At 45.8% G+C, this 13,228-nt stretch overlaps 1 protein-coding gene across 2 annotated transcripts in view; it reads right to left on the minus strand.

Annotated features, from left to right (window-relative positions):
* Window positions 1-5,859: 5,859 nt before the first annotated feature.
* Window positions 5,860-13,228, minus strand: part of DYM (dymeclin) — a 358,107-nt gene continuing 350,738 nt past the window's right edge. For both annotated transcript variants that reach the window (XM_081262969.1, XM_081262968.1), the window contains one exon: window positions 5,860-6,335. In XM_081262969.1, coding sequence (XP_081119095.1) covers window positions 6,186-6,335 — 150 coding nt within the window. In that variant the 3' untranslated portion in view covers window positions 5,860-6,185. The remainder of the gene's footprint in view (window positions 6,336-13,228) is intronic.

Here is a 13,228-nt window from a genome sequence, read left to right on the forward strand (position 1 = left end):
TGGATATTTGTGTCCCCCCTCTAATGGTTTAAATTCAAGTGATTCATATTGTTTTGTCATCCATACCTGAACCTTCTAATTGTAGTATTGTAGATGTAATTCAAGAACTTGGGGACTGGGGTTATAGCTCAGTTGGCAGAGCACTTCGCTAGCATGTGTGAAGCACTCATTGGGTTCATTCCTCAGCACCACATAAAAATAAAATAAAGGTATTGTGTTCATCTACTATAAAAATGTTAAAAAAAAGAACTTGGGTTATGTTCACTTTTTAAAAAAATTTAATTTATTTATGGTATCCATGACAGCAGAATGCATTTTGATTCATTGTATACAATTGTAGCACAACTTTTTCAGTACTCGGGTTGTATACGATATAGTATTGTACCATATATATGTGCAGTCATACGTGTACTTAGGGTAGTGATGTCCATCTTACTCCACCATCTTTCTCGCCCCCATGCCCCCTCTCTTCCCCATCCCTCCTCCCTCTTTGCCCAATCAGAGTTCTTCTACTTTTCCCATGCCCCCTCCCGCCATTATGGATCAGCATCCACTTATCAGAGAGAACATTCGGCCTTTGGTTTTTTGGGATTGGCTTACTTCCCTTAGCATGATATTCTCCAGCTCCATCCATTTACCTGAAAATTGCCATAATTTTATTCTCTTTTAATGCTAAGTAATGGTCCATTGTGTATATATACCTAAGTTTCTTTACCCATTCATCTATTGAAGGACATCTAGGTTCGTTCCTCAGTTTAGCTATTGTGAATTAAGCTGCTATTAACATTGATGTGGCTGTGTTACTATAGTATGCTGTTTTTAAGTCCTTTGGGTATAGACCAAGGGGTGGGATAGCTGGGTCAAAACTTTCATTCCAAGTTTTCTAAGGAATCTCCATACTGATTTCCAGATTGGTTGTATCAATTTGCAGTCTCACTAGCAATGTATGAGTGTGCCTTTTCCCCCCCACGCTTGACAACACTTATTGTTGTTTGTATTCTGTCATTCTGACGGATGTGAAATGAAATCTTATAGTTATCTGCATTTCTCTAAGTACTAGAGGTGTTGAACATTCTTCATATATTTGTTGATCGATTGTGTATCTTCTTCTGAGAAGTGTCTGTTCAGCTCCTTAGCCCATTTGTTAATTGGGTTGTTTGCTTTGTTGTTGTTAAGCTTTTTGAGTTCTTTATATATCCTGGAGATCAGTGCTCTGACATGCATGTGGCAAAAATTTGCTCCCAAAATGTAGGCTCTCTCTTCACCTCACTGATTGTTTCTTTTGTTGAAAAGAAGCCTTTTAGTTTGAATCCATTCCATTTATTGATTCTTGATTTTATTTCTTGTGTTTTAGGAGTCTTATTAAGGAACTGGGGCCTAATCTGACATCATGAAGATTCGGGCCTCCTTTTTCTTCTATTATGTGCAGGGTCTCTGGTCTAATCCCTAGGTCCTTGATCCACTTTGAGTTGAGTTTTGTGCATGGTGAGAGACGGGTTTAGTTTCATTTTGCTGCATATGGGTTTTCAGTTTTCCCAGCAATATTTGTTGGGTTATGTTCACTTTCTTCAGAGAGAATTTACATGTGCTTTGGGAAGGTACCAGAGGTTACTCGTGATCTAGTTTCACTTTAATTTACATTCAGATCCTGAGGTGGTTTAAAAAAAGAAAAAAAAATGCATTGTTTGCTGTGGATGGTGAGCTTTAGTATCCAGGTTTATTCTAGACAAAGTAATAGAGGTAATCTAAACCCTCCAGCTGAGGACAGCTTCAAAATCTGGTCAAAATTCAAACAAACCAACCAAAATAAAACCATACAAATTTGTTGGGAGGCATCCAGCAGGGTGGTGAAAGTTCACCTCTTTAGCTGTGCAGGGCTGTGTCATAGTTTTAACATTTGTCCTCTCTCAAACTGGTGTTTAACTGCCACTGTAACAGCATGAAGAGGTGGGCACTTTAAGAGGACAGTGGGCCCTAAAGGATCTGCCCTCTCAGGAAGGATTTTTGGAGTGGTCCCCCTCTCCCTGACCTTTTGCATTGGGATAAAACAGCAAGAAGTCCTCACCAGATGCTGTCACCTTGATATTGGACCTCCCAGACTCCAAAATTGTAATATATATATATATATATATATATATATATATATATATTAACAAATCGCTCACTGTGTGCTACTCACACCACAGAACACACTGCTTTTCTTCTGGGCTTTGCTAGGCCCACAGTAGCTGACATTTGCCTTGTGAAATCAAGTGGTGGTTGGAGCATTGACCAAGTGGTGGGGTTGCTGATGAGTCTCCCTTGGTCTGCTTTGGGACCCTGACTACCCTAATGATTAAATTTTGTGCTTTAATAGAATTCTTTAAAAAAAGAAAAAAAATGCATTGATCACTGTGCATTGTGTGCTCAGTTTTTCCTACTGACAGAAAGCTTAGTTCATCAGAGAACAGAACCCTGACCTCCTTGACTCCAGGAGATCATGGATACTGGAGGAGCCCTGAATTTGTCTTTGGAAGGCCCAAGGATCAGTCCCTGATATCAAGTGGCAACTACTGAAATAGCAGGCAAAGTACCAAGAGGGAACCAAGAGATCTGCAGGGTTGACTTCATGAATGAGCCTGGGAAGCCTCAGCCAGAGCACCCGAGTCTAATTCATGGCCTGCCACACAGAGCAAGGAGCTCAGTTATGCAGGCTCCATACCTGGTGCAAACCCTGGCTCTTCTGAGTCTCAAGGATGGCATGGTGCCTAAATAATGACATATTAGGAGGGTACCGTGGCACATGCGTCTATTCACAGCAGCTGGGAGGCTGAGGCAGGAAGATCACAAGTTCAAAGCCAGTTTCAGCAACTCAGTGAGACCCTGTCTCTAAATAAAATATAAAATAGGGCTGGGGATGTGGCTCAGTGGCCGAGTGCCTCTCCATTCATTTCCTGGCACCGCCCCCCAAATCAAGAATGAAATATTAAGAAACTCAGCATCTAAGAGCCCACTTCCACTGAATGCCTCTTTTGGAGACATACCTTAATCTGTGCTAGTGAGAGGGGCAAACACTGTCTGAGGCTGCTCCTATGTTCTCTCCTCTTTACATCTTCCACTTTTCCATCTCTGCCTTTCCCTCCAGAGAGAAGTATGTGAGCAGTGTGCCTCCTATGCTGCCATTCCAGGGTCCTGTTTTCTTTACTTTCTGGTCTTTGCCCTCTTTGGTGTGCCCTGCTTAAGGTCCTGTTCAAGGTTGTTCCTCTACCCTATGACACCAGCCCCAAAAGGTGGTGGTGGGGACCAGAGTTAGAATTCTGATGCTTTGTGCAAAGTGCCTGAACTCTTGATAGAGAAAGTGGAATTGAAAGGGGGCACATTGTTTTAGAAATAAATACGTGGCAGAATCCTTTGTTGATACAATGACGAGATGCAAGAATGGCTTCATGCCTCAGATAAAACCACCTTGTCTGTTCTGTTAATTTCCATCTGAACTCTTGTGTTGCTGCATTTTACACATTTTTACTTTGGGGGAAATGAAAAGATTTCTAAGCAAATTAATACTCAAAATGAATTCAAGCAGGGCTGGGGATGTGGCTCAGTGGCAGAGCACTTGCCTAGCATGCTCAAGGTCCAGGTTCAATCCCAGCACAGGCAAAAAAAAAAAAAAAAAAAAAAAAAAAAAAAATCAAGCATAATTCAAGCATAGCACTTAAGTTTTCGGCAGACACAACATCTTTGTTTGTATGTGGTGCTGAGGATTGAACCCGGGCCGCACGCACGCCAGGCGAGCGCGCTACCGCTTGAGCCACATCCCCAGCCCATAGCACTTAAATTTATTGCCATGTGATAAATCTTTCACAAAAATAAGAACTCTGGGTGGCTTTGCAAAGCTGAGGCAGTGATGTGGGTAGAGGCCTTGATGCTGGGGGCCCAGGTGGTGGAGGCTGCTGCCCCAGGGGAGCTAGGCCTCAGTACTTGTGCTGTGTAGCAGGCTGGAGAGGAGGAGAGGGAGGCACGTCTGAAGCCAGGGCTCAGGTGAACTCAGGGAGCCTAGAGGCCTGAGGAAGTGACCCTCAGTTTCTTGTCAAGGCTTCCGTGGCAGTTTGCTCTTATTAAGATGTCTGGGCTCTTGGGGACCACATTCCCCCCTGCTCCCCACCACATGGATTGACAGTCCTGTATCAGTCCTGTGTCATGGCTGTTCCATGGCACTGCCCAGCCTTCAGACTCAGAGGACAATTCTGTGATCTTAACAGACATTAGCGGCTTCACATAACACTTAAAAACCTTTTTATTCTTTGATGCTGTTTGTTCAAAGGAAAAGAAAGCAAATTAGAATTGGAAACAAATTAAAGCTGTCATTTCCCACATAGGAAATAGGCATAATGCTACCTCAAATGACAACCAAGTCATTCCACCTTCAGGTCACCTGCACCCCAAAGCTGGACTGAGGAGAAGGTGTGAGCCACAGCACCAGCCAGAGATCCCACACAGACCACAGGATGGGAGTCCATGGCCATTCTTGGGGACAGAGGGGCCTGACAACACAAGTGCTGAGAGGGAGGTGGGCCCAGTCATGTGAAGCAGCTGAGTCCCTGCGAGGATCTCTGGGAAGGCCAGGAGCCAGCCCCTGGGATGCATTTGCTTCCTGTGCCCACCTCTCCAGACCCTTCGTCATCTGGCCTCAGGGGCTTCCACTTCGCCCAGTCCAAATGAGGGTAAGGGAATGCTCCTAGGCCAAAAGCCAATAAGGACGGCCCAGCCCTGGCTTTTCACAGGTGGAAATCACACAGAGGTACACTGAAGTGCTGGCATGGTTTTAACCTTTACATCAGGTATGGTGACTGAGGATGTGACAGACCAAAATGACTAGATTCCCAGTCCCAGGGGCGCGGAGACAGGCAGAGACACTGGTCCTGAAGAACTGAAGGGGTGACTGCCGGCTGAAGCAGCTGCCCAGCCTCATCTGGGTCATGCGCTTCCCATTAGGAAACCTGCAGACGCTTTTTCACATTCTTGACAGTGAAACTAGGCTCTTTGTCTATACTGGGCAGGGACTGGGCAGGGACAGTGTGTGACTTGAAAGGACAGTCCTATGGTCCTCATAGCACGATTCTGCTCAACACAGCTCAGTGGCATGTTCCTCAGAGAAGCCCCTTCCTCTAGCTCAGGGACCAAACCCACAGTTTTCATGGCCCCAAAGCATTTTTCTTTTTTTTTTTTTCTTTTTTTTTTTTTTTTTTAGAGAGAGTGAGAGAGGAGAGAGAGAGAGAGAGAGAGAGAGAGAGAGAGAGAGAGAGAGAGAGAGAATTTTTAATATTTTATTTTTTAGTTCTCGGCAGACACAACATCTTTGTTGGTATGTGGTGCTGGGGATCGAACCCGGGCCGCACGCACGCCAGGCGAGCGCGCTACCTCCTGAGCCACATTCCCAGCCCCCCAAAGCATTTTTAAAGTATTAGAAACAAAGAGAAAATCATGTTTTTCATTTTTTGGATTATAGCATTAATAAATGAGTCTCCTTTTGCTTTTGACTAGCCTGGTTGAAGGAAAACAACTGCTTTCAAAATTAAGCTTTTCTTTTCCTGGTGATGAATATAGAGCAGATTCACTTAAAATGTGTGACGCTCTAGTTGAACTCCAGCTGTAGTTCAGAGGCCAACTCTCCCCAAAGGAGCCTTTTTCTTTCTTTGAGGGAAAGACAAAGAGCCTTGAAAGGCTAGTGCTGCACTGCCCAGGCCAGTGTTTAGGACACTGTGGACTGCTGAGAGGTGTGCACATGCGAGCGCGCGCGCGCGCACACACAAACACACAGGCATGTGTGCCTACATGGCCAAAACAAAGTCTTAAATGTGCTAACAACAACAACAAAAAAAATAGTGTGTACTGCTGTGTTTATTATGTGCCTAGGGCATCAGGATCCTGGGAAGCTCTAGATTTTTGGTTTAGAAATAAAACTGCATGTTGACTAGCAGGTTTTCATGTTTATTATTGTTGTGTGCCCCCAACCCCTTGCACTACAATCTAAGCTGAGTGATCTATTGCCAACTGGCATCAATTCTCCAAATCTAAGTGTGCGAGGGAAACACGTTCGTGATCCTCTCTGATAGAAGACACACTGGGCATTCTGTCTGCCTCTGTTCCCCAGAAATAAAATAACTAGCAGGGCTGTTTGGCCGGGGTGGTGGGAGGTGCGTCCTGCCTCAGTCAGAATCCATTGTGAACAGCTGGACGTCCTGTGGGTTCCAGTACAGGCCCACTGCTGAGTTGTAGACCAGAGACCACACGTAGGGGATGAAAAACTCCTCGGGCTGCTCCTCTTCCACGTATTTGAATTTCAATTCTGGAAATTTCTGCAACAAAAACAAGATGATTTTTATCATCTCCCAGTTCCATACACAGGCAAGAGTAGCAGGAGTTTGTAAGTGGTATGGTGAATGGAGAATCCCCTCCCCTAGTCGGTCACAGGCTGGAAGCACCAGGCTTTTAAGACATTTGCTGTACAATGGATCCTCAGGAAATGTAAATAACTTGTGGCACGAGTGACCCCACAGTGAGTTCTGGTCAGTTAATGTCAGTCTGGCTGACAGTTTGCTGAGGAGGGACCCAAACAGCGCATATGACTAAGATGAGACTTATCATAGCTGAGCAAGAGCCCCTCCTTTGGGCCGGACAACGTTCAGGCAAACATCCTCTGGTGTATGAGGCTGGGACCTCATCTGCAGTGTTGAGTCATTCTGGAGATGAGGACCCTCCCTCACAAATCCTGGGCCTGAAACTAAAGAGGGAGACGCTGGCCACAGTATTGGAGTGGGCAGCTTTCCCCATAGCCTTAGCTTTGAAGAGGGGAGCTCAAGGTCACTCTTCAAAGCCTTGCAGGTGTCCTGGGCCTGCACTCTTCAGTCCTGTCCCACAGGGGAGAAGGTGAGCCGCTTAGCAGCCTACAGTGGCACTGACATTATAGCAGGATTTGGGCTGTAAAATTTTTCTAATTTGGGGGCTGGGGTTGTGGCTCAGCGGTAGAGAGCTCGCCTAATGCGTGCGAGGTGCTGCATTTTTTTTTTTTTTTATTTATTTATTTTTTTTTATTTTTATTTTTTTAAAGAGAGAGTGAGAGAGGGGAGAGAGAGAGAGAGAGAGAGAGAGAGAGAGAGAGAGAGAGAGAGAATTTCTAATATTTATTTTTTAGTTCTTGGCGGACACAACATCTTTGTTGGTATGTGGTGCTGAGGATCGAACCCGGGCCGGACGCATGCCAGGCGAGCGCGCTACTGCTTGAGCCACATCCCCAGCCCGAGGTGCTGCATTTGATCCTCAGCACCACATAAAAATAAATAAGTAAAATAAAGGTATTGTGTCCAACTACGACTAAAAAAAAAAAAAGACGACGACTACATATCCTATGCCAATTAAAAAAAATAAACAAGTAAAATAAAGGTATCGTGTCCAACTACAACTAAAAAATATTAAAAAAATTTTTTTCCTAATTTTATTCTTGACCTATATATGTAATCCAGCTTGGACACAGAATGATTCTCCTAGCAGCCTGAGGAGCAGCTGGGACCTACTAAAGCCTTTGGTGCCAGGGCAGCTCTGTCAGGAGAGACTGCAGTTTGGCGATCCCAGTCACAGGTGGGTGGGAGATGAGGGGCAAGCCCAAGGTCCTAGGAGGTGGGGGTGGTGGTGGGAGGCTGAGGAGGAGCGCTGAGAAAGCAAAACCACACATCACAGCCATGACCCCATTACATAGAAGGCCTGGCCCATGAGATTTTCATGCTTTGTTAGTGGCTGCATGCCCACAGATAGTAGCCAGACACTTGAAAAAGTGACAAACGAACGAGTCACTGAAAGGAGGCAGATCTGAAGAACTGCTTGTCTCTGTCTCAGAGTTTGGCGCAACCAGGAGGCAACAGGCCCTGAGTCAGGTTTATAGCTGTAAGTAATGTGGAGAAGATGGTCAATCCTACTATGTACTTGACATTAGGACCGTGACCCAGAGGTTCACAATCTTCCCATTATGTAGTACATTCAGCAACAGCCGAGGAGGAGCTGGGGTTGTGGCAGCTCGCCCTCTGAGCTATATGGGGCTGGAGGATATGGTGGCTATAGTTGACCAGAGATGACACAGAGCCTTGTGCTTGAAGTTCATAGAGAAAACCTAGTAGGGAGCTCAGGGAAGTGACTTTTGACTGGAGCCACCTATGTGACATGCCTGGCACATCCTGTTTCACTAGTGGCCACCTTATTAAAAAGAAAGTGGGACCTTACAGCCCATTGCCTTACTGTGTTCACAGCACTTAACACAATGGGTGCTTATTTCCCGTTAGTTTGTTTACTTGTGTACTGCGTTTCCCCCACGAGAATGCAGGTTCTAGGAAGATGGCCACCACACGAGCACCTGCCATACTAATGACATGAAATGTTTGCTGAACTGAATGAATGAATGACTTCACATTTGCACATGACAAGTATGATTAACCCTGTTATAGAGAAAGGAAAAGTGAGGCTCAACCAGGGTAAGCAACATGCCAGAGGCCACAGCCAGAAGTGGTGGAGGCAGAGGTAAAGGAAAGTCACACCTTCCACCTGCAGCATCCCAGTCACCAGGGACCCAGTGTGCTCTTGTTGAGAACATGTACAGGTTTCCAAGTTTTTCAACAAATGATGATGAGCTTTAATGTCCCCCCTACCAAGAGTAGTTAACCTTTGTGCACAAGTGTGAGTGCCCACATTGTGAAATAAAGGGACTGCTCTGTTGGAGCCCCAGGCTCCGGAGGCCTGGGCTCTGCCCTGACAGCTACTGCTAGGCTGGACAATTTGGGGCAAGTCATAGCATTTTGCTAGAATGCGATTTTCTTACCGTGTGTAAAGTGAAGGCCTCTGAGCTTCTTCCAGTTCTGACAGGGTGTGGCTTTATGAGATGACCCCAGTAAGGTCTAAACATTTCTTATCCCCTGTCTGCCTCTGGGCTCTGCTGGGCTGGTCCTGAGAAAAGCCTGAATGGGTGGGGCCTAGGCTCAGCTGAGGTCAAGCAACCCTGAGGTCCAGTGGTTGCTGATTTCTGCTTAGACAGCTTTCACAGCAGGGAGTGAGTGTTCCTGAGCTGTCCTAGGTACAGACTATAGATGGCTTGAAAGGTCAAGGCTCTCACCTGCTGTTGAGAAGCTCTGTGGCCTAGAGAGCTTACAGGTAAGCAGGCTGGGCTCCAAGCCTCAGCCCCCAGAGATGGGATCTTCGGAGCATCTGGTATATTATTGACATATGTCAATATTGTACTGCTAGTGAAGGTCTGACGCTTTCCATAGAAAGGTTCCCAAACTGCTCTCTTCCACGTGTGTGCCACTGGTGGAAAATTGCTTGGACACCTAGACAGCTCATGCTTACATCCCTGAGTCCACAGCGCCAGCTCTCTATGTCTCAGAGTAAACAACTGAGCTCTGAGCTAGTATTTCTTGGGTTGTTTGCTTGAAACTTTTTACCAGCACTTGAACAGTTCAGAAAGGAGAATCACGCACAAAAGCAAGAAAAACAAGGGCTTGTTCACTGCGTACGCTAAGCTAACACCTGAAAATACAAGGCAAAGAGCTTCCTCTACTGAAATGAATTGTTTACAAGACCAGTGTCCTGGGAGCACTCTGCAAGGGTGAAAAGTCGGCATAAATCAGAAGAGTTTCCACGGTGCCTTTCAGCCAAACTGATGAATGTGACGAGGTTGCTGATAGGCTGGGTCCAAGCTGCATTTAATTGAACCCCTTCCCCAAATGGCCTGTCAGTCTCTGCAGCTGCAGGGAGACTGAAACAGACAGCCTTCAACCATGTGCTTCTCTGAGATGTCTTAGAAGTCTGAAGGCCAAGGAAAAGAAAGACAAAAGGTTTTATTTAGCACTAAGAACACCGGGGACACATTTGTTGGGACCCAGTCCAAGAAATGTCATGTCTGAAAGTCAAATCAGCAACCCAAAAAAAGTCGCCTTTCCTTTTTGTTTCTTTGCAAGCCTGGGGAGAACAGTAATGCCATCCTGTGGGGCTGAGGAGGTCCAGCTTCCTTACTCCACAGTGCCTTTGTCTCTGATCCACCAGCAATACACTCGATAGTGCAGACCCTGGGTGAGGGCCATGTGGGGATTGTTAGGCCCTCCCTGCTCCGACATGCATCCAGTGCTTCTCTCCCAATCTTCCCTCCTGGACTTCTCAGGACCCCTGTGGACTCTAGGGCTGTAGGGTGCTGCTCTGGGAAGGTAGAGGAGGAGCTAGGGCAGGAGGGGCCTTGGTTTGCCAGTTAAGGCAAGAGCTAGTGCTAGAACTGGCCAGCACAAGGCAGGGTGCTGGTAATGTCAGTCCAGGCTAACCTGGGAGAGCCCTTGGCATCCATTCCTCTCTGAGGTCCTTATCTTGTGACTCAGCCCAACAAGGAGAGAAAACCCTTCTCTGAAGCTTGGAGTTTGGTCTTGATCCAAAGCTACTTACAACAATCCTGTTGTTTTGATTTTTGGAGCCAGAGGTAATGTTAGACTCTCAGTGTGGCCGGAACGTTTTTATCAGCTCCAGTGAATCAACCTACCACAGTGGGACATCCGGACGCCCAGCTCAGACAAAGCAGAGGTCTGATTCAGTGGCGGAGACTTGGATCTAACAAGCAGACCAAGAGTCGAACAGCCCGACTCTGCTGTCAGTTATGCGATCTGATGAAAACCCACAGGAAGTTCAGTGAGCAGATGTAGGGCACAACTGTCATAATTATATTACCACAAAAGTTCAGTGGAGATTTCCAGCTTCCACGTAAAGGTTATTCAGATAGCATCAGAAACTCTAGCGAGCACCTGGCATGGCTCCAAGGAAGCTTAATACAATTTTAAATCAAACAGCTACACAGCACATTAAAAAACTTAACCCTGGATTAAGCCTCTGAACAGACAAGTGGACGGGTGACCATTGGCAATGAGGTGGCCTGGGATCTGCTGGCAGCTGGTGTGCCCTGATGGATGGGCCAAGCCACTGTCCTCAGCACAGGCAGGGTTTGTGGTGGATAGTCCTGTCAGTCCTCTCCACAGATTACTGTCATGTGACTTTGGTCCTTCCTTCAACTAAAAGTAGGTGAGCATCATGATACAGTGGCACTGCATTTGGGGCTACAGAGGAAGGAGAGCAGTGACACTCTGCTCCAATGGTGTCATTTAGATTTAGGAAGAGGAACAGGAACAAGCAGGAAGGGTGTCTTGAGATGGGGAAAGGGGGTAGACTCCTAGGTAGCTCTGGCTAACATGGGGCCAGGTTTGGATAGCAAACTGGGGGAAAGAATGAACTGAACAATCAGGAAACATCTATGACATCCACTCAGTGGAATTACTGGTTGAGCAAGACTAGGGAAGACTCTGCCACGTGGGACAGAACAAGTTACAGTGTATCAAATACTGTAAGCCCTGGCAAAAAGAAGAGTGGGTTGGTCAATGAATAAGAGCACTGAACGTGTAGTATTGTACTTTATGTGAATTTCTTTATTTATTCTCTTGACGGGGTCTAGTTTTGCCTAGGCTGGCCTTGAACAATCCTCCTGCCTCAGCCTCCTAAGCAGCATACCACCATACCTGGCTATGAATTGTTCAAAAAAGAGTCCAGAAGTAAATTCAAAATATAGAAAATCATGAAGGGCCACTTCTTGGAAGTTATAAATTAAGAAAGACAAAGATAAAATTAAAAAGCCCATAATGTGAGCTCTCAGAAGATGAACAAGACACTTCTTATTCCAGGAATGCAGCACTGGCGGTGCACAGGGCCCATGGGGGCTCTCTGGAAGCGTGCGGCCATCAGGAGGACAACCATGAGGTAGCAGACACCACCCTGAAAGCCCAGGCCACCTGGAGTTCAAGAAGCAATTTCACCATTTCTGAGTATCTATAAGTGACACTAATGGCTTCCATATTGGGGAAAAAAGACTCCTCTACAAAGTAGGAAAGGTACAGGATAAGGTCAAAGCCCATCCAGATGACAAGGTCTCTAAAAGCTTGCCATCATTTGACCAACCAGAATTTGAAGCCCGTGAGAGTCCGGAGCCTGAGCATGTGCCCCTGCTGGGCCCTTCCTTACCAGGTGAGGGGCCGTGGGAAGGAGAGCTTTTCTGTCTTTAGTTTTCAATGTCTTTTTTCTGGGGGCTGATGAGCAGCCTGGAGCAGAAGGAAGGACAGTCCCTTCTGCTGCAGGCGGCATCTGGAAGGGGACCTGACGGTGCAGGGAACCTTGTGAGCATGGGGCTAATGGCTCTCCCTGGACTAGCTGTTAGTGTGGTGTGCCAGCAATTGGAAGTTGCATTTGTGGGGTACAGGGAAGGTGGCCTCGAGGACTGGTGTGAAAAGTGTGCTCATCTGCTAATATGAGTAGAGAGCAGGTTGAGGATATTTATAATTAAAAAGTCATTAGCTTTGCTGTGTCAACTCCTCGTCACTGTCCTTGTGCCAACTCCAATTCAGGAGGCTGGAAGGCAGAATGTTTTGATCCTGAGGTAGGAGGGGCACAAAAGTAGAGTTTATTGTAGAACTTATTTTGCTGAAAGTTGGCCCAGAGTAGAGCCAGGAATGTCTGAAACTATTTGTCCTTCTATGGTGGGCTCACTGTCACAAGGAGGACCCAGATGCCTGGCCAAGAGCAAGTTCTCAGGAAACCAATGCATTTCTATGAGATGAAATTCTAACTAGAATATAAGCTCCATGAGGGCAGGGATCCCACCCACCCACAACAGGGCTCCCCTAATACTCAGAATACTGCCAAAGGCTTAACAGATATTTGCTGAGCAAATGAATTACCAAACAACAAATAAAGGGGTAGAAATTATCTGTGGACAAAGTTAGAATTACATATAAAATAAAATGTTGGGAAAATTTGGCCCTGTATACTAAGTGAAATTAATGAAATAACTGGTAAAAATTATTTGGGATCAATATTTATCAACTATACATTATAGTTATTTAGGCAATATTTAGCCCATGGTACTCTAAGAACTAAGCGAGCTGTGCTATTTAGAATTTGGGGGACAACAGTCTAACAGGTTAATTTACTTCTCAAATTGCCTGCTATCCTACCATTGTGAAAGTCTCACCTAGGAAAATCCAGCTCACAGATAATGAACCAATAATGCTAACAGAGAGGGTCATCTGTCATATTTCATATATGTTATGAAACTTCATATGAAATTACGAAAAGGAAATGAACTCCTTAACAAGTTCATGAGTTATAGATAGTTATGGGCTAGACT

Source organism: Spermophilus citellus (assembly GCF_964194105.1).
Source record: "Spermophilus citellus genome assembly, chromosome: 12".
Classification (NCBI taxonomy): Eukaryota; Metazoa; Chordata; class Mammalia; order Rodentia; family Sciuridae; genus Spermophilus; species Spermophilus citellus.